At 40.8% G+C, this 18,916-nt stretch overlaps 1 protein-coding gene across 1 annotated transcript; it reads left to right on the top strand.

Annotated features, from left to right (window-relative positions):
- Positions 1 to 2,476: 2,476 nt before the first annotated feature.
- Positions 2,477 to 17,110, top strand: MRPS31 (mitochondrial ribosomal protein S31; the record flags this gene model as incomplete). The annotated part of the gene is made up of 7 exons (XM_080689000.1): positions 2,477 to 2,640; positions 4,651 to 4,941; positions 8,403 to 8,561; positions 9,273 to 9,413; positions 11,452 to 11,525; positions 14,225 to 14,368; positions 16,884 to 17,110. 7 exons carry the CDS (start codon positions 2,477 to 2,479, stop codon positions 17,108 to 17,110), a joined length of 1,200 nt encoding a protein of 399 aa, XP_080545126.1.
- Positions 17,111 to 18,916: the final 1,806 nt, after the last annotated feature.

The following is an 18,916-nucleotide window of genomic DNA, read 5'->3' as shown; positions in this document are numbered from 1 at the left end:
TGCTGTCATGGGAGAAGAAAATCTCCAGAAGAGAGTCCCAGGGAGTTCCGGAGGGAGGGGGAACTTGACTCAGGACCAACAGGGTCCTCGACATATATGATAGGGAAAAAATTTTAGTTGTGTCAGTAGAGGAAAGTAAGGAGTACACATTCAAAGGAGAATGTGGACCACCTTGAGAGTGAGAGACATTGTGGGGATTCTCAGCTCTTTCTTAAGGGCAACTTGATGAAGGGTGGGTATGGGGAAGTATGTAAGGATAACATCAGTCCAGTGACAATGACATGGTTTATGTGTTCTGGCCATTTTCCTTGTTTAAACTATAATTGTCATAGGTGAGTGAGTTTTTGGTTAACTTTTTTACAGCAGCTTGTAATCCCAGTACTTGAGAGGCTGAGACAGGAGGATTGTGGGTTCACAGACAGCTTCAGTTATTTATTTATCTATTTATTTATTTATTTATTTATTTATTTATGGTACTGGGGTGGAACCCAGAGGCCTTCTACCTTTGGGATATACTCCCAGGCCTATTTTATATTTTATTTGGAAACAGGGTCTCACTAAGTTGCTGAGAGCCTCACTAAGTAGCTGAAGCTGGCTTCGAACCTGTGCGATCCTCCTGTCTCAGCCTCCCAAGTGCTGGGATTACAAGCATGTGACACCACACCAGCCAGCCTCAGCTATTTAGTGAGGCCCTCCACAACTGAGACCCTGTTTCAAAATAAAGAATAAAAAAATAGGGCTGAGGGTGTTGTTCAGAGGTAGAATGCCCCTGGGTTCAAACCCCAGTGCCCCCCATACACACAAAAGATTTACATCTCAGGAATTTGGGATCCGGATTTATGATCAGGAACTTGGAGGTAACAGGCCTAGGGGAGAGAATGGCTTAGGGAGTAACAGGCCTGGAAAAATACAGAGAACTTCTGAATTAAGTGTTTATTGCCTTCTCCTTACCTTATGTCTCCTTTCTACCTATTTCTTTTACTTCACCAACTCAATCTCAATACTATAATTTTTTGAAGTTTGTTTAAAAAGTAAGCATCCCCACGTGCACAGCGTAGAACATTCAGTTGCAAAGAATCTGCCACTCTTAGTAGATCTTACACAGATCTGCTCTCAGTCTACACTGCATGTTCAGCATCATAGAAAGTGACTTCCCAAACGTGATTCTTATATGACAGGGAAAATGTTGATAGGACTGCCAGCATGGAATTCTAGGCTATGGTTCATGTTAGCCAACGTTATCATCAGGTTTACTCTCTTGCACTTTAAGATTTGGGAACCCCTCATCTCTCTGGGCCATTGTTCACCACCTTTCTAAGGGACAAGAAAAAGGCACAGCTTTCTCTTGCATCTGTTTATCTTTAAAGCCATTTTTGAAAAGCGAAACACATTTGCCTCATGTTCTGATACTGTATTAAGCTTATAGCCTGAAAAGAAAGCATGGTGGAGCACATCTGTAATCCCAGCGATTTGGGAGGATGAGGCAAGAGGATTGCAAATTTGAACTCAGCCTCTGCAATTTAATAAGATCCTATCTCAAAATGAAAAATAAAATGGGCTGGGGATGTAGCTCAGTGGTAGAGCGCCCCTGGGTTATTAAATCGCCACGGGGGCGTGATTTTATCAGGCAGGATATCCTTTGGTAATTTTTTTTTTTGGGGGGGGGTACTGGGGTTCCTGGAAGCCCTTCTACTTCCGGGCTACACTCCCAGACCTATTTTTACTTTTTTTCTTTTATTTGGAAACAGGGTCTCCTAAGCCAACGCGCGCGGCTGGCTTCGAACCTGCGCGATCCTCCTGTCTCTGCCTCCCAAGCGCGGGGATTACAAGCGTGCGCCACCACGCCCGGCCGTCCTTTGGTAATTTTTAATATTGCTTTGGTGGTCAGGGATCATTTTGAGTCAATTATTAAACCCTTTCCCTTAAAATCACGTGTGTGTGTGTGTGTGTGTGTGTGTGTGTGTGTGTGTATGTGTGTGTGTGTGTGGTGCTGGGGATAGAACCCAGGGGCATTCTACTTCCAAGCTACACCCTAGCCCTATTTTTTATTTTATTTTGAAACAGGGTCTCACTGAGTTGCAAAGGGCCTAAGTAGCCGAGACTGAATGTAAACCGCGGTCCTCCGGTCTCAGCCTCCCAAATGCTGGGATTACAATTGTGCGCCACCACACCCGGCTCAAAACCACTTTGCATAAAGTCTGTTATAGACCCCCTCTTACTCTCCCCATCAGCAGTTTTAGTATAATCGATCACTTTCTCCACTTCCGGTTGTCAGGGCCAGGTCCCGCCCCACCCAGCTGCAGGCCACTGGCTCTGGCGAGCCGAGGACCATCCCGGAACACAGTTACTGGTCTCTGTTGCTCACCGGATCGCAAAGCGAAAGGAACGCTCAAAGCTAGGAGCGGAAGATGCCTCGGGGGACATGTTTGGCTGAGGGACGCACTTTTCCGGTGGCCTCCTTGGTTTGCTTTCCGCAATGCTCCCCAAGGTCTCGGCATTCCTCCCTCTTCGACCCCTCTCCCGCTTCGCTCTGTCCTCTGGAAGTCCCGAGGCCTCCGCGGCTGCGATCGTTGTACTCGCTACTCCGCCCAGAACTGTCAGGTACCGAATTTCAGAGATAATGGTCCCGCAGGTCCTCAGGCAACCCTGTCCTCCCTCCTGTACATTCGGTTGCTGTCCTCCGGCTTCCTGGGGTCGATGTTGTAATCTACAAAACCTTAGGAGCCATTGCTTTAGATCTGGTAGAGAAATCCCAAGAAGATAGGATGACTTCCCCAAGGTCACAGCGTGCTAGGAAGTAGCTACGATGAGCGGCCTGGTCTACTGCCCTTGGTGCTGAGCACTGCGGGCTGCGCTCACCCCGCCCCCGCCACTTTCTTTTCTCAGTTTATGGGGACTCCAGAAGTGATTTTGCCTCGTAAGACTTGTTTTATCGTCTCATTCCTGCCTCCTTCATTTATGCCTTAGTTCATTATCGAAAGGGCTGACAGTGCATCGGTACTGGTGTTAAGCCAGAACGTGGCAGTCCTGCCATTCCAGAGTGTCTAATACCAACATAGGTAATTCAAGTATAGCGAATAACAGCTGGCATAGCTTCAGTAAGCACATTGTACCCTATTCGTTCAACAAGCAGTTGCAGCCAGGTGCACGCTTGTAATCCCAGCTTCGGGAGGCTGAGACCGGAGGATCGCAGTTCGCAGACAGCCTCAGCTACTTAGTAAGGCCCTCTGCAACTCAGTGACACCTGGTATCAAAATAAATAATAAAAAATAGTGCAGTGGGTGTAGCCCGGAGGTCGAATGCCCCTGGGTTCCATCCCCAGGCCCGCAAAACAAACAAACAAACAGGCAGTTGCTGCGAGAACAAATAGGAAGAGAAGACTGGTAGAATCTGAAGGAGGACCCCACCGGTTGGAGTTCATTAGGAAAGAAAGGGAGTTGTGGCGTACTTGTTTTGGTATTATTCCTCTAAGAACTTCGTGATCATGAAAACCTAATTGCACTGCATATATTTCTTACAAAACTGCTTGGACCAATTTGGTTTAATATAGTGCTGAAGCAAGTTGCTGACAAAGGGGATGGGAAGGATCAGCTATATGGAGGAGGAAACTGCACAGGGGAATTAATAGGATGTGACATATGTAATGGTAGTTAGAACAGATTTTATTTTTTTATTTTTTTTGGTGGTACTGGGGGAGGAACCCAGAGGCTTTCTACCTCCGGGCTATACTCCCAGACCTTTTTTTTATATTTTATTTGGAAACAGGGTCTCACTAAGTTGCTGAGAGCCTCACTAAGTAGCTGAGGCTGTCTTCGAACCTGTGCGATCTTCCTGTCTCAGCCTACCAAGCGCGGGGATTACAAGCATGCGCCACCACGCCCGGCTCAGAACAGATTTTAAATGATTGCTTTGGAGGATTAGGGTATCATTAAACATAACAAGAATGAAGAACAGGTTTGATGAAGACTTGTAAATGTCAGTTTTTTGAATATAAAACTTTTTGTGGTAGGATGCCCATTCCATACAGAGGAGGAACAATGGCAGCAGATTAGGGAAAGAGTTGTATTATATTAGTCGTGTGGAGTGTATATGATACTCCTAAAATAAATAGAGATTATTTTCTGAAGTACAGTGGCACTCTTGTAAGGAAACATTGTACTAAAGGTTATATGTGAGACTCATTCCTGATTGTCACTTTTCTATTAAAATACCTTTAATATTAACTTGCAGATGTAAAACAATAATTTGAGTGTTTTCCTAATGTGAATTCTCCCATATATTGAGTGATATAATCAGCATTAGCACACCTGTACCTATATGAGGCACACCAATGTAGCTTGGGCCTTAGTAGGCTCTGAGCCATGTGACCTTGGGTAAGTTGCTTCTCTGATTTTCAGTTTTCTTATCTGCAAAATGGGAATAATGCTTATGGTATGAAGTTGATGTAGGTATGGGAAAATGTACATAAATGAGGTTGCATATACATATGTGCTAATATATGGTAAGTTGCTTCTGCATAGTTTTCAATAGTAATAAAAAGCAAATGAAAGGGCATGAATTAAAAATTTAAGAATGAAGAAGCAGTGTTTGAGTTATTGCTTGATTATTTTACATTATGCTTTACATTTTTTCTTTAATATATTTTTTTAGGACTAAAGGTAATATCCAGAGATATTTTGGTACCAGCAATGTGATCTGTAGCAAGAAAGAAGAGCAGGAACAGTCTGTTCCAACTGGTGAGATTTCCAAGGCTTCAGAGAGCCAAGATGCAGTCAAGGAGAATACAAAAAAAGACTTGTTAGACATTATTAAGGGCATGAAAGTTGAATTAAGCACAGTAAATGTGCAAACAACAAAGCCACCTAACAGAAAACCACTTAAAAGTTTGAATGCTACGATTGGCAGGCGTCGAAGAACTACAGAAGATGCTCCAAAGAAGGGGTAAATTGAATTGCAATTTAAATGTTCTTTGAAATTAATTTTTGAAACTCCAGTAAGCATTTTCTTCTAGCAGAAAATATTTTTAGCTGGGCATGACAGGGCACACTTGTTTTATTATTTTTATTATTATTATTTTTTTTTTTTTTTTTTTTTTTTTTTTTTTTTTTTTTTTTTTTGGTGGTACTGGGGTTCCTGGAAGCCCTTCTACCTCCGGGCTACACTCCCAGACCTATTTTTTAACATTTTTATTTTGAAACAGGGTCTCCTAAGCCAGCGCGCGCGGCTGGCTTAGAACCTGCGCGATCCTCCTGTCTCTGCCTCCCAAGCGCGGGGATTACAAGCGTGCGCCACCACGCCCGGCGACAGGGCACACTTGTAATCTCAGTACTTGGGAGGCAGAGACAGGAGGATTGCAGGTTCAAGGACAGACTCAGTAAATATACTCATCAACCTAGCAAGACCCTGTTTCAAGATAAAAATGAAACAGGCCTGTGGGTGTCGCTCGAAAGTAGAATGCCCCTGGGTTCAATCCCTAGTGCCACAAAAAAAGAAAATATTTTTAACTATAGTACTTGGAAGATACTGAATCAATGAAGAGTAAACATCAGCTTATAAAAAGAGGTATTCTAGTTATTTAAGGGACGCTGTTATTGTTTTATATGCATATGCCCCGGGTTCAATCCCCAATACTGAAAAAAAAGTGATATAATTGAGAGTTCTACACAATTTCATATATTTGTTAGTGTTATTAACTCCACTTAGTTGTCTCTTTAAATTGGTAAAGATATTTTGATTTAAAGTTTGCTTCATGTATGTAAAAGATTTGGTTTGGGTTTTTTAATTTTTAATTTTTTGTTTATTTTTATTTTTTATTTTTTATTTTATTGTGGTACTGAGGATGGAACCCAGGGCATTTTACCTCTGAGCTACACCCCCAGCCCTATTTTTTATTCTTTAGTTTGAAACAGGGTCTCACTAAGTTGCAAAGGGCCTCACTAAGTAGCTGAGGCTGTCAAATGCTCTCAAATGCTGGGATTACAAGTATGCGCCACCATGCCCAGCTTCAGGGTTTTTTTGTTTTGTTTTGTTTTTCCATTTTAAAATTCCTTCTTGCACAGAACTTTAGCATGTTGATTACAACTGTTTCATATGACTTCCTTTGGGAATTATTAGTGTTGAGCTATCTTATGTGGCATCTTCAGAGTATTATAATTTATGCTTGTCAAGAGTATTGTAGCTGGGCGTGGTGACGCACGCTTGTAATCCTTGCGCTTGGGAGGGTCGCACAGGTTCGAAGCTAGCCTCAGCTACTTAGTGAGGCTATCGGCAACTTAGTGAGACCCTGTTTCCAAATAAAATATAAAATAGGTCTGGGAGTATAGCCTGGAGGTAGAAAGCCTCTGGGTTCCACCCCTAGTACTACCAAAAAAAAAAAAAAGAGTGGGCGTGATGGCACACACCTATAATCTCAGTACTTAGAAGGCTGAGACAGGAGAATTGCAGGTTCTTGGCTAGCCTCAGCTACTTAGTGAGCCCCACCACAACTTAATGAGACCTGGTTTCAAAATAAAGTATTAAAAAAATAAATAGGACAGAAGCTGGGTAAGGTAGCACACGCTTATAATCCTAGTACTTGGGACACTGAAACAGAAGGATCACAGGTTCTCGGCCAGTCTCAGCTACTTAGACCCTTCACAGCTTAGACTGTGTTTCAAAATAAAGAAGCTGGGTGTGGTAGCACACACTTGTAATCCCAGCAACTGGGAGGCGGAGACCGGAGGATCGCAGTTCATAGATAGCCTCAGCTACTTAGCAAGGCCCTTTGTAACTCAATGAAACCCTGTTTCAAAAATAAAAAGACAAGCTGGGCATGGTGACACACACTTGTAATCCCCGCGCTTGGGAGGCAGAGACAGGAGGATCGCGCAGGTTCGAAGCCAGCTGTGCTGGCTTATGAGACCCTGTTTCAAAATATAAAATAGGTCTGGGAGTGTAGCCCGGAGGTAGAAGGGCTTCCAGGAACCCCAGTACCACCAAAAAAAAAAAAAAAAAAAAAAAATAGAGCCAGACATAGTGGCCAACACTTGTAATTTCCAGTATTTGGGAGGCTAAGACAGGAGGATTACAGGTTTGAGGACAGCTTCAGCAAGTAGTGAGACTCTTATTAACCAAAGAGACCCTGCTTCCAAGTAAAAATAAAAATAGAGCCGGGAAGCTGGGCATGGTAGCTCATGCTTGTAATCCCAGTACTTGGGAGGCTGAGAAAGGAAGATCATGGGTTCACAGCTAGCCTCAGCTACTTAGTGAGGCCTTCTACAGACTGAGACCCTGTTTCAAAATAAAGGATTTAAAAAGGGTAGGGGTATAACTCAGAGGTAGAATGCACCTGTGTTCAATACCCAGTAATGGAAAAGATTAATAAAAAATAAAGGGGCTGGGAATGTTACTCAGTAGTAGAGCACCCCTGGGTTCAATCCCCAGATAGCACAAGAGAGATCACATACACACACATATATTATATATAATATATATATTATATATATATATATATATATATATATATATATATATATATATATATATTGTGGTACTGGGGATTGAACCCAGGGACCCAGACGGATTCTCCTTCTGAGCTACACTCGCCTCTATTTTTTTTTTTTTTTTTTTGGTGGTACTGGGGTTCCTGGAAACCCTTCTACCTCCGGGCTACACTCCCAGACCTATTTTATACTTTTTATTTGGAAACGGGGTCTCTTAAGCCAGCGAAGGGCTTCGAACCTACGCGATCCTCCTGTCTCTGCCTCCCAAGTGTGGGGATTACAAGCGTGTGCCACCACGCCCGGCTCTAGCCCTATTTTTTATTCTTTATTTTATTAATTTTATTTTATTTTTGTGTGTGTGTGGTACTGGGCTCCTGGAAGCCTGTGTACCTCCGGGCTACACTCCCAGACCTATTTTATAGGTTTTTTTTTTTTTTTAAATTTGGAAACAGGGTCTCTTAAGCCAGCGCGACTGGCTTTGAACCTGTGTGATCCTCCTGTCTCCACCTCCCAAGTGTGGGGATTACAAGCGTGCCTTATAACCACCACGCCTGGCTTATTCTTTATTTTTGAAATGGGGTCTCATTGAGTTATGGAGGACCTCACTAAGTAGCTGAGGCTAGCCATGAACCTGAGATCCTCTGTCTCAGCCTCCCAAAAACTGGGATTACAAGTGTGTACCATCACATCTGGCATTAATTTGTAATTTTTGATACTTAGTATTGTGCTTCTGCAGGTACCTGATAACTTAAACTTTAATGTTTCAAAGTTTACAGTACCTAATATTTGAAGATTCTTGCTTTTAAGAGAAATTGAATTGAGTGGTACTTTTTGAATGATGAGTTTTCTTCCCCAACTTTTTACTTTTCACTAAACTAGTGGCAGTAATAATCTTTTTCATTCTTATTTCTTCTTTTTCAGAAATGAGCCCTTGAGTCCTGAGTTGGTGGCAGCTGCATCTGCTGTTGCGGATTCTCTCCCTTTTGACAAGCAGAGAACCAAGTCAGAGCTCCTCCAGCAGCTCCAACAGCATGAGGAAGACTCAAGGGCACAAAGGGATGGAGAGAAATCTAAAATTAGGTTAGCAAATCAAAAACACCAGGAATGCTTGTATCTCAAAATGGGCCATTTTCACCTGGCTGGCAAATAATTCACTTGACTATTTTACATAGAAAATATGCCCTATAAATGGAATTTTAGCAACTTGATTGTGTTTTGTTTTCTGATACTGGGAATTGAACCTGAGGACATTATACCTTCAAGCTACACCCTGTCCCTATTTTATTCTTTTGTTTTGAAACAGGGTCTCAATAGGTTGCCTAGACTCTTCTTTGCTGAGGTTGCTCTTGCATCTGCAATCCTCCTGTCTCAGCCTCCCAAGTACTGGCATTACAGGTGTGCACCACCATTGCAGGCTATACATCTTTAAAAGATAGAATTAAGCTGGGCCTGGTGCTGCGTGCTTGTAATCCCAGTACTTGGAAGGCTAATACAGGAAGCTCAAAGGTTCAAAACCAGCTTCAGCAACTTAATGAGGTTCTCAGGGTTCTCAGCAACTTAGTGAGAGCCTGTTTCCAAATAAAACATAAAATAAATCTGGGGATGTAGCCTAGAGGTGGATTGCCCCTGGGTTCCATGTTAAATGTTAACATGTGAACATTTATTATTTTAACATATTTTATGCTGTATTAGTGCATAAAATGAAATAGGATCAAATGTTATTAGTCTCCTACTTAAGAAAAGCCTTTTTACTGTTGTGTGTGTCTTATATACTTGACCTTTTTATTTCAGCTTTGGTAACATAATATCAAATATGAAAGTTGCCAGATCTTCTGCAGTTAGACATCGCACCAGACCAGAACATCAAATTCAGTTTGATGAGGAATCTGATGATTATCTTGACCAGGGGAAGAAAGCTGATCTTCAAAATAGGTATTCAGGCCTTGTGGTCTGTTGGATTTTGTGTGGTTTTTGTTTACATTAACTGTAAGTTTACTTTATTCTTTATGCTTGTTCTTGCTGATAGGTATCTGAATACTGTGGATATATTTATTGCTGTCTTCTTACTCTCTCTATATATTCTTTCCTAGAGAGGGAAAAATGTTCTGGGTTTAGTCCTACATATTTTTTTTTTTTTTTCTAATACTGGGGATTGAACACAGGAGCATTCTACCTCTGAGCTGCATCCCTAGCCCTATTTTTTCATTCCTTATTTTGAAACAGGGTCTCACAAACCCTGCACAAACACACCACTGAGTAGCTAAGACTGGCCACAAACCTGCAGTCCTCTTGCCTGTGCCTCCAAAATACTGGGATTACAAGCGTGCATCACCACTCTCAGTCCTACATTATTTCTTTCTTTCTTTTCTTTTTTTTTTCTTTTCTTCTGATACTGGGGATGGAACCCAGGGGCATTCTGCCTCTGAGCTATACCCCCACCCCTATTTTTTATTTTTTATTTTTGAAACAGGATCTCACTGAGTTACAAAAGGCTTCACTAAGTAGCTGAGGCTGTCCATGAACCGAAATCCTCCTGTCTCAGCCTCCCAAATGCTAAGATTACAAGTATGTGCCACCATGCCCAGCTAGTCCTACATTTTTCTATACTATAAAAAAAAAATGGGTCGTCTCACATATGTTCATGCTAAATAGGGGTCCCTTGCTTTAGAGTAAGTGGAGGTGACTGAATTTTGAGCAAATGAATGTTTTACAAGAAATATTTTCCATTCTGAATATGGGGTGGGTGGGTGTGTGTGTGTGTGTGTGTGTGTGTGTGTGTGTGGTACTAGGGATTTAGCCCAGGGGCATTCTACCTCCAAGCTACATCCCCACCCCTATTTTTTATTTATTTTGAAACAATGTCTCAGTAGGTTGATGAGAATCTCAGTACCTCCTGTCTCAGCATCCCAAGTACTGGGTTTATAGGCATATGCTACCACACGGTGTGACACGTCTATCATAGAAAATACAAGCATGTACTACCATGCCCAGCTTGATTCTTTCTTTCTTTATTTTTGTGGTACTGGGGTGGAACCCGGGGTCTTTTCTACCTCTGGCCTATACTCCCAGACCTATTTTATACTTTATTTGGAAACAGGGTCTCACTGAGTTGCTGAGAGCCTCACTAAGTAGCTGAGGCTGGCTTCAAACCTCCTCAATCCTCCTGTCTCAGCCTCTCAAGTGCTAGGATTACAAGCGTGCGCCACCACGCCCAGCTTTTATTTTTTATTTTGAAAGGGTCTCTCTTAAGTTGCACAGAACCTCACTAAGTAACTAAGGCTGTCTACAAACTGTAATACTCCGGTCTCAGCCTCCCAAATACTGGGATTACAAGTGTGCTTGCTTGGTTTATTGTATTTCAAAGCAAAAATTCAAATGCATATATCAGTCCTAAAATTATGGCATTTTTATCCAAAATATCTGGTGTGGTTCAGTGGAATTACTTTTAACATTTAAATGGAATGTTTTGAACCTGGGTGGCACACAGATTGTAATCTCAGTGCTTGGGAGGCTGAGATGGGAGGATCACACAGGTTTGAAGCCAGCCTCAGCTACTTAGGGAGGCTCTCAGCAATTTAGTGAGACCCTGTTTCCAGATAAAATATAAAAGAGGTCTGGGGGTATAGCCCAGAGGTAGAAAGCGCCTGGGTTTCATTCCCAGTAACACACACACACACACACACACACACACACACACACACACAAAGTATCTTGCTGAGTGTGGTGGCACATGTCTGTATTCCTGATTCTTGAGAAGCTATGGCAAGATTACAGGTTTGAGGCCACCATGCTGTAACTTAGTGAGACACTGTTTCAAAATAAAAAAATAAAAAGGCCTGTGTATGAAAGTCAAAGATAGAGCCCACCTGGGTTGAATCCTTAGTACCATCAAAAATTTTTTTCTCACAAATAGTTTTAGTCAAGAGTTTACAAATAGTCACTAAAATATTTTTTCTATTTTTAATCGTAGGAAAAATTTATTCAAGGGGAGAAGACTTAATATTTTTCATGTTGAGGCATTCACTGAAGAAGCACCTGAAACAGGTTTGTTAAAAAATGAATAGCACTGTTTCTCAAGTGGAGAAACATTCTTTCAAAGATATTCTTAGTGTTTTGGTTATATAGTAGTTGAGTATTTCAGTTTTTCATCTTGTCATTGGCTTGGATCCTGCTTATCAGTGTAATTGTTGGCATTGCTAGTCTTGGCCAGATTCCCCCGTTATAGTGTCACATTCTGTGGTAAGATCAGAGTCAGTACTAAATCTAGGCATATAGATGGATTACTGATTTGGGTTATATTGTTAATAATACCTATCATTTGCAGTACAGCTTTGTGCTCTTACATAAATAAGGTGTGGTTCCTGCTTTTGGAACCTCTAGAAGAGGTGATAGATTGCATTTATAGAAGTAATTTATAATGCTGGGTATGGTGGCGTACTCAGTACTGGGGAAACTGAGACAGGAGGATCACAGGTTCAAGGCCAACCTCAGCAGGTAGTGAGACTGTCATCAACCTAGTGAGACCCTGTTTCAAAATAAAAATAGGGCTGATGATGTAGTGTGGAAGTAGAATGTCCCTGGTTTCAATCCCCAGTGACACTAACACACACACACACACACACACACACACACACACACACACATTGAGAATGTGGTTTCTGCTTGGGGGTAGGAAGAACATTCCGGGAATATATTTAGTAGATTTTTAGTGGTTTTAATTGAAAAACATAGTTCGTCTTTGCTTAATATTCTCCCCCTTTTTCTTCTTTGTGTCAGGTGTCAGATCCTTCATATTTAGTGCTCTAAGTCTAATGAAAAGAGAAATTAAAAAGATTGTTCTCTTGCATAACATTAAATTTGGTTTCTGGATTAAATATATGAAGAAACTCAATGCAAGTGAGTTTCCAGTTCATAAACAGTATGCATTTGTAAAGAATAGAGGTCTTTATATCATTACTAATAGAAATCTTACTATTACTTCCAATATAAACATCTGATTTTCCCGCTCTTTAATAAATTCCTTGATATAGGAGTTATTTCTCATTCATGTTTGTGTACGCCATAGCACCCAACTATGTGGTTCGTTATCTTAAATTCTACTAGGTAGCTGGACATGGTGACCCACGCCTATAATCCCCGTGCTTGGAAGGTAGAGACAGGAGGATTGTGGGTTCAAAGCCAGCCTCGGCATTTTAAGAAGTCCTTGTTTCAGAATATGAAAAATAAAGTTAGGTATGGTGGCGCACACCTCTAATCACAGTACTTAGAAAGCTGAGACAGGAGGATTAAAAGTTTGAGGAAAGTCTCAGCAAGTAGTGAGTCATTTATTAACCTAGTGAGACCTGTTTCAAAATAAAAATAAAATAGGGTTGGAAATATAGGTTACAGGTGGAATGCCTCCAGATTCGATCCTCAGTGCCAAAAAAATAAACAAAATAGATCCAGGTGTGGTGGCACATACCTATAAACCCACTACTGAGGAACTTGAGACAGGAATATTGTAGGTTCATGGCCAACCTCAGCAATTTAGCAAACTTAGACCCCCTTTCAAAAAAAATAAAAAATAAAAGGGTCTGGGAGTGTAACTCAGAGACAGAAATGCCCCATAGGTTCAATCCCTAGTGCCACACACCAAAAATAAATAAAAATAAGGCTGGGGGTGTATCTCAGAGGTAGAATGCCTCTGGATTCTCTCACACACACACACACACACACACACACACACACACACACACACACACACTATTCTACCAGGTGCACACCTATTATCCCAGCTATTCGGACTGAATCAGGAGGATTGCAAGTTTAAAGCCAGAATTTTTGTTTTAGTTTTATCTTTCAGTATCAATGTCTGAAAATGTAGTATTAAGTCAGCTGTTTGTATTTTTTGCTTGCGTTTATATTATGCTGAATCTATTCCCATGCCATACGTTTTTGTTTCCTCACTTTCTTCTTGGCAGCCTCCTCTTCTGGTTTAGAATAGTTTGTTCCTTTTGGGTGAAGGTTGTCTGTAGTGGGGAGCTCATGCAAAGGTTGATTCGACCATGAGTTCTATGATTGTGGGGTGCATCTTGGGTGATCTGTTTACTTGGGTATGTTTGGTGACCCAAATCTATATCTTAATCTTTTTAAGTTCAGCATTACTCTGCATTTTGAAGCATGCTCGGCAAAAACTCAGCACTCTCTTTGGGCCACTGACCCTGTACCCAGCCCCACTGTTTGGCCTGGGCATACCTGCCAACCTCACCATTGTAATTCTGGAATGGTACACACTGCTTCTTTAAAGCAACATCTGATGGCTTTTCGGATGCACATACCCTTAATGGCCTGGGAAGTTTCACAAGTGTTCTTAAAGTGAATACAAAGGTTGCTTTTTTTTTTTTTTTTTTTTTTTTTTTTTGCAGTACTGGGGATGAAACCCAGGGGCATTCTACCTTCGAGCTATGCCCCCAGCTTCCCTTAGCCCTGTTTTTTTGTTTTGTTTTGTTTTTTTTTTTTAATTTTGAAACAAGGTCTCACTAGTTGCAGAGGGCCTCACTAAGTAGCTGAGGCTGTCCGAGAACCGTGATCTTCCTATCTCAGGTTCCCAAATGCTGGGATTACAAGTGCATGCCACCACGCCTGGCTTGAAGCATTTTATAGATCACCTCAGACTGCTTACAGGGAGAAGAGCCTAGTAATGACACTTTTATGAAGAAGGACATTTATGTTGACTTAGACTTACTTAAAGTGTTTTATAACAGAGGCAGCACCTTCTCTTTGGGATGTGGAATTTGCTAAGCAGTTAGCTACAGTAAATGAGCAGCCATTTCAGAATGGGTTTGAAGAGATGATCCAGTGGACGAAAGAGGGGAAACTCTGGGAGTTCCCCATTAACAATGAGGCAGGTAAGTGTTAATTTCAGAGATTTATAACTTTCATTGACTAGAGATTACTTCTGGAAAATGTTCGTTTTCAGAATCTAGATATTTATGTGAATCTCCAAATACTGTATCGATATCTTCATGGTTCTAGAAGAAATCTGACAATGTAAAAAGGACTGAGAACTACAAATGATGACAGTTTTCTAATAGCAAAGGAGGATGTTGTTTGGTGCATTTTAAATGCTGGTTATGAAATTATGTTCAACTTTGGAAAACATTACAACTATTAAAGTCTTATTCTCGTGTCATTCATAAAACCACTGCATCAGTGAAGGACAAGGTAATCAAAGCAAAAACGTTTGGAAACCTTTGGCCACATAATGTAGATGCTTTGAACCAGTAATGGAATATTATCTACTTTCCTGGGTATAAACAAAAATAAAACAAATAATAAAATTGGACTGAGGCCATAGCTCAGAGGCAGAATACTCTTGTGTTCAATCCCAAGTACCACAAAAAAATAGAAATAAAAATAAAATATTAGCAAAGATATTATATACTATAGAAGAGCCACCAAATTGGAGATGATAGGAAAGCATGCATTGGTGGTACATTGTTATCAACAGTGAAACACACACACACACACACACACACACACAATCTAAAGCCAGGTATGGTGGTACACATCTGTAATCCCAGTACTTGGGAGGCTGAGACAGAAGGATCTTAGGTTCGAAGGTTCAAGACGAGCCTTAGCAATGTAGCAGTACCCTGTTTAAACATAAAAAATAAAAAGGGATGGGGTATAGCTTGAAGGTAGAATGCCTCCTGGGTTCAATCCCAGTATAAAAAATAAAGTGAGTTTTGTGCACAGCACATACTTGGATCGTGTTTTTTTTTTTTTTTTTTTTTTTTTTTTTTTTTGGTAGTACTGGGGGTGGAACCCAGAGGCTTTCTACCTCCGGGCTATACTCCCAGACCTTTCTTATATTTTATTTGGAAACAGGGTCTCACTTAGTTGCTGAGAGCCTCACTAAGTAGCTGAGGCTGCCTTCGAACCCGTGCAGTCCTCCTGTCTCAGCCTCCCAAGCGCAGGGATTACAAGCGTTCGCCACCATGCCCGGCCTTGGATCATGGTTTTTTTTTTTTTTTTTTTTTTTTTTTTTTTTTGGTGGTACTGGGGGTAGAACCCAGAGCCTTTCTACCTCCGGGCTATACTCCCAGACCTATTTTCTATTTTATTTGGAAACAGGGTCTCACTAAGTTGCTGAGAGCCTCACTAAGTAGCTGAGGCTGGCTTCAAACTTGCGCGATCCTCCTGTCTCAGCCTCCCAAGCGCGGGGATTACAAGCATGCGCCACCACACCCGGCTATGGATCGTGTTTTTATACTCACTGTGCCAATCTGCCATATGATGTGTTTAGGCCATTAAGATAGATAGATAGATAGATAGATAGATAGATAGATAGATAGATAGATCATATTAGATAATATGGCTGGGGGTGTAGCTCACAGGTAGAATGCCCTTGGGTTTGATCCTCAGGACTCAAAATAATAAATTAATTAATTAATGAATTACTGGGCTGGCCTTGAACCTGCAGTTCTCCTGTCTCAGTCTCCTAAGTACTGGAATCACAGGCATGCACCACCACATATGACTTATTTTTATTTTGAAACAGGATCTCACCAAGTTGCCCAGGCTGGCCTTGAATTTGTGATCCTCCTGCCGTCTGCATTCAGCTTTAACTGTGTGGGGGGCTATGGGGGGGTGTACTTGGGATGGAACCCAGAAGCATTCTATCTCCAAACTATAATCCCAGACCTATTTTTTTTTTTATTCTTTATTTTGAAATGGTTCCCACTAAGTTTAGGAGGGCCTAAGTAGCTGAGGCTGGCCACGAACCTGCAGTCCTCCTGTCTTAGCCTCCCATGCTAAGTACTGGGATTACAAGCATGGGCTACCACACCTGGCCATTTTTTATTACCTATTTTTATTTATTGTTTTGTTTGCTTTGTTTATTGATGCTGAGGTTGAACCCAGAAGCATTCACCACTCAGCTATACCCCTAGCCCAGTTTCACTTTGTATTTTGAAGCAGAGTCTTACTAAGTGTTCCAGGCTGGTCTTGAACATGTGATCCTCCTGTTTCGGCCTCTGAAGTACTGGGATTACACGCATCTGCCACTGTATCTGGTTTATACAATGTTAAATATAGTTTGTATGGTTTTCTTAGTGATGACCCTAGATATTTAAATATTTGTTAGCAATAGTTGTCTGTATTTGAACATTTACTCTGTTCTAGGCATCATTTATGCCTGCCTAATCTCCACAAAAATCCCAGGAAAGTACCTTCTTAATCCTATTATGCCAGAGAAAACTGTTGCTCAGGAAAGCTTAATTTGCCCAAAGTCACAGTTGTTAAATTGACTGGCAAACCTAGGTTTAACTCCAGAGTCCATGCCTTTATATTAAATTTACTCATTAATATTGATATAGGCTTCATATTTAAATTACAGTTTTTTTCTGTCTTATTTCCTAGGTTTTGATGATGATTCAGAATTTCATGAACATATATTTCTGGATAAATACCTGGAGGGTTTTCCAAAACAAGGACCAATTCGCCACTTCATGGAGCTGGTGACTTGTGGCCTCTCCAAAAACCCGTATCTGAGTGTAAAACAAAAAGTCGAGCACATCGAGTGGTTTAGGAATTATTTTAAAGAAAAAAGGGACATCCTAAAAGAAAGTAACATACAGTTTAATTAAGATCATAGAAGTTTTTAATTTCAAAATGTTGAAGATGGATATTATAGCTCAGTAAAATAATTTTACTAGAAGTTTTATGTTAATTATTGCATTTGATTTGACTGGTATAAATGTTAAATTGTTTTTTAAAATGTGGTACATGAAAAATATTCTTGCATGGAGAAAAATCATTGACATTGATAGGTTCAAAAGAATATCTGAGCTGGTGTGGTGATGCATGCCTGTAATCCCAGTACTTGGGAGGCTAAGACAGAAGGATTGCAGGAGCTCAAAGGTAGAATTCCCCTGGGTTCAATCCCCAGTTCTGAAAAAAAAAAAAAAAAAAATTGGGGCCTGCTGGGAGATCCTTATGTCGTGAGGGGCATGCCATGTATGGAGGGGACTGTGGGATTCTACCTCTCTGGCTTCTTATTTCTAAATGTGAACTTTTCTTCCAGTCTTTGTTCTATATTTGTGATGGGGCTCTTGCTAGAGCTTACACTACACTGTTTGGACTTTGGAGTTTGTCTCCAAAACTATGAGCTACATAAACCCCTTTTCTCTATAAAGTTTGCCTACTTCTAAATATTTTGTTATAGTAACAAAACCAGATTAAAGGCAAGCTTTCAGGGGTCATCACTTATATGGCTAATAACTGAATTGTATTTCAAAGAAGCATGGTCACTGAATGAAAATTAAAAAGTTGGGGGAAGTTGTCTTTTTTTTTTTTTTTTTTTTTTTTGCAGTACTGAGGATGGAACCCAGAGGCATTCTACCTTTAAGCTATACCTCCAGCACTATTTTTTATTCTTTATTTTGAAACAGGGTCTCACTGAGTTGCAAAGGGCCTTACTAAGTAGTAGCTGAGGCTGTCTACAAACCATGATCCTTCCATTTCAGCCTCACAAGGAGCTTCCTCTCAATCCTCCTGAGGATTAAACCCAGGAACATTCTACCTTCAAGCTACAACCCAGACCTATTTTATATTTTGTTCTGAAACAATCTTGCTAAATTGCAGAGGATTTCTCAAGGTTGCCGAGGCTGACCAGGAACCCACAGTCCTGTCTCAACCATTCAAGTACTGGGATTACAAACGTATGCCACCATGCCCGGCTCAGGCCCCAGTTCTAAAGTGCCACACCTTCTACATGGAGGACCAAGCCTCTAATACATGGACCTCTGGAGGACACTTAACCATCCAAACCTTTGCAGTGCCATTACAACAGTTGAGGTGATTAGTGGACAGATTTTTATATATAGATATATAGATATATACATTTATGTATATTCGTATATATTTATCTTTTATATATTTCATGCCAAATTACCCTCACCTAAGTCTGGGTCACTATAATGAGGTGAATTTATAGAAATAAAAGGCTTATTCTAATCCTTTCTGGAACTGACTGAAACCCTGTTTCAAAATAAAGAATAAAAAATAGGGCTGGAGGTATAGCTTAAAGGTAGAATGCCTCTGGGTTCTATCCTCAATACTGCAAAAAAAAAAAAAAAAAGTCTGGTTTGACTTCATGTCAAACTATTTGGAACTATTTATTTTCATTTTTCATTGCTGTTGCTCAGCAATATGACTACTTTCTCACAACTCAAAGATTAAAATTTATTTTAAAAAAAAAGGGATGGGGGGAAAAAATTGAAGAATCCAAGCTGGGTGTGATGGCACAAGTATATAATCCCAGTACTTAGGAGGCTGAGACAGAAGGCTCGCAGGATCAAAGCCAGCCTCCTCAATTTAGCAAGGCTCTCAGCAACTTTGTGAGACCCTGTTTCCAAATAGAATGCCCCTGGGTTCAATCCCCAGTACCATAA

The sequence above is a fragment of the Muscardinus avellanarius genome, assembly GCF_963383645.1.
Source record: "Muscardinus avellanarius genome assembly, chromosome: 2".
Taxonomy (NCBI): domain Eukaryota; kingdom Metazoa; phylum Chordata; class Mammalia; order Rodentia; family Gliridae; genus Muscardinus; species Muscardinus avellanarius.
The sequence above is the reverse complement of the archived record's forward strand: the minus strand, read 5'-3'. Positions and strand labels throughout refer to the sequence as shown.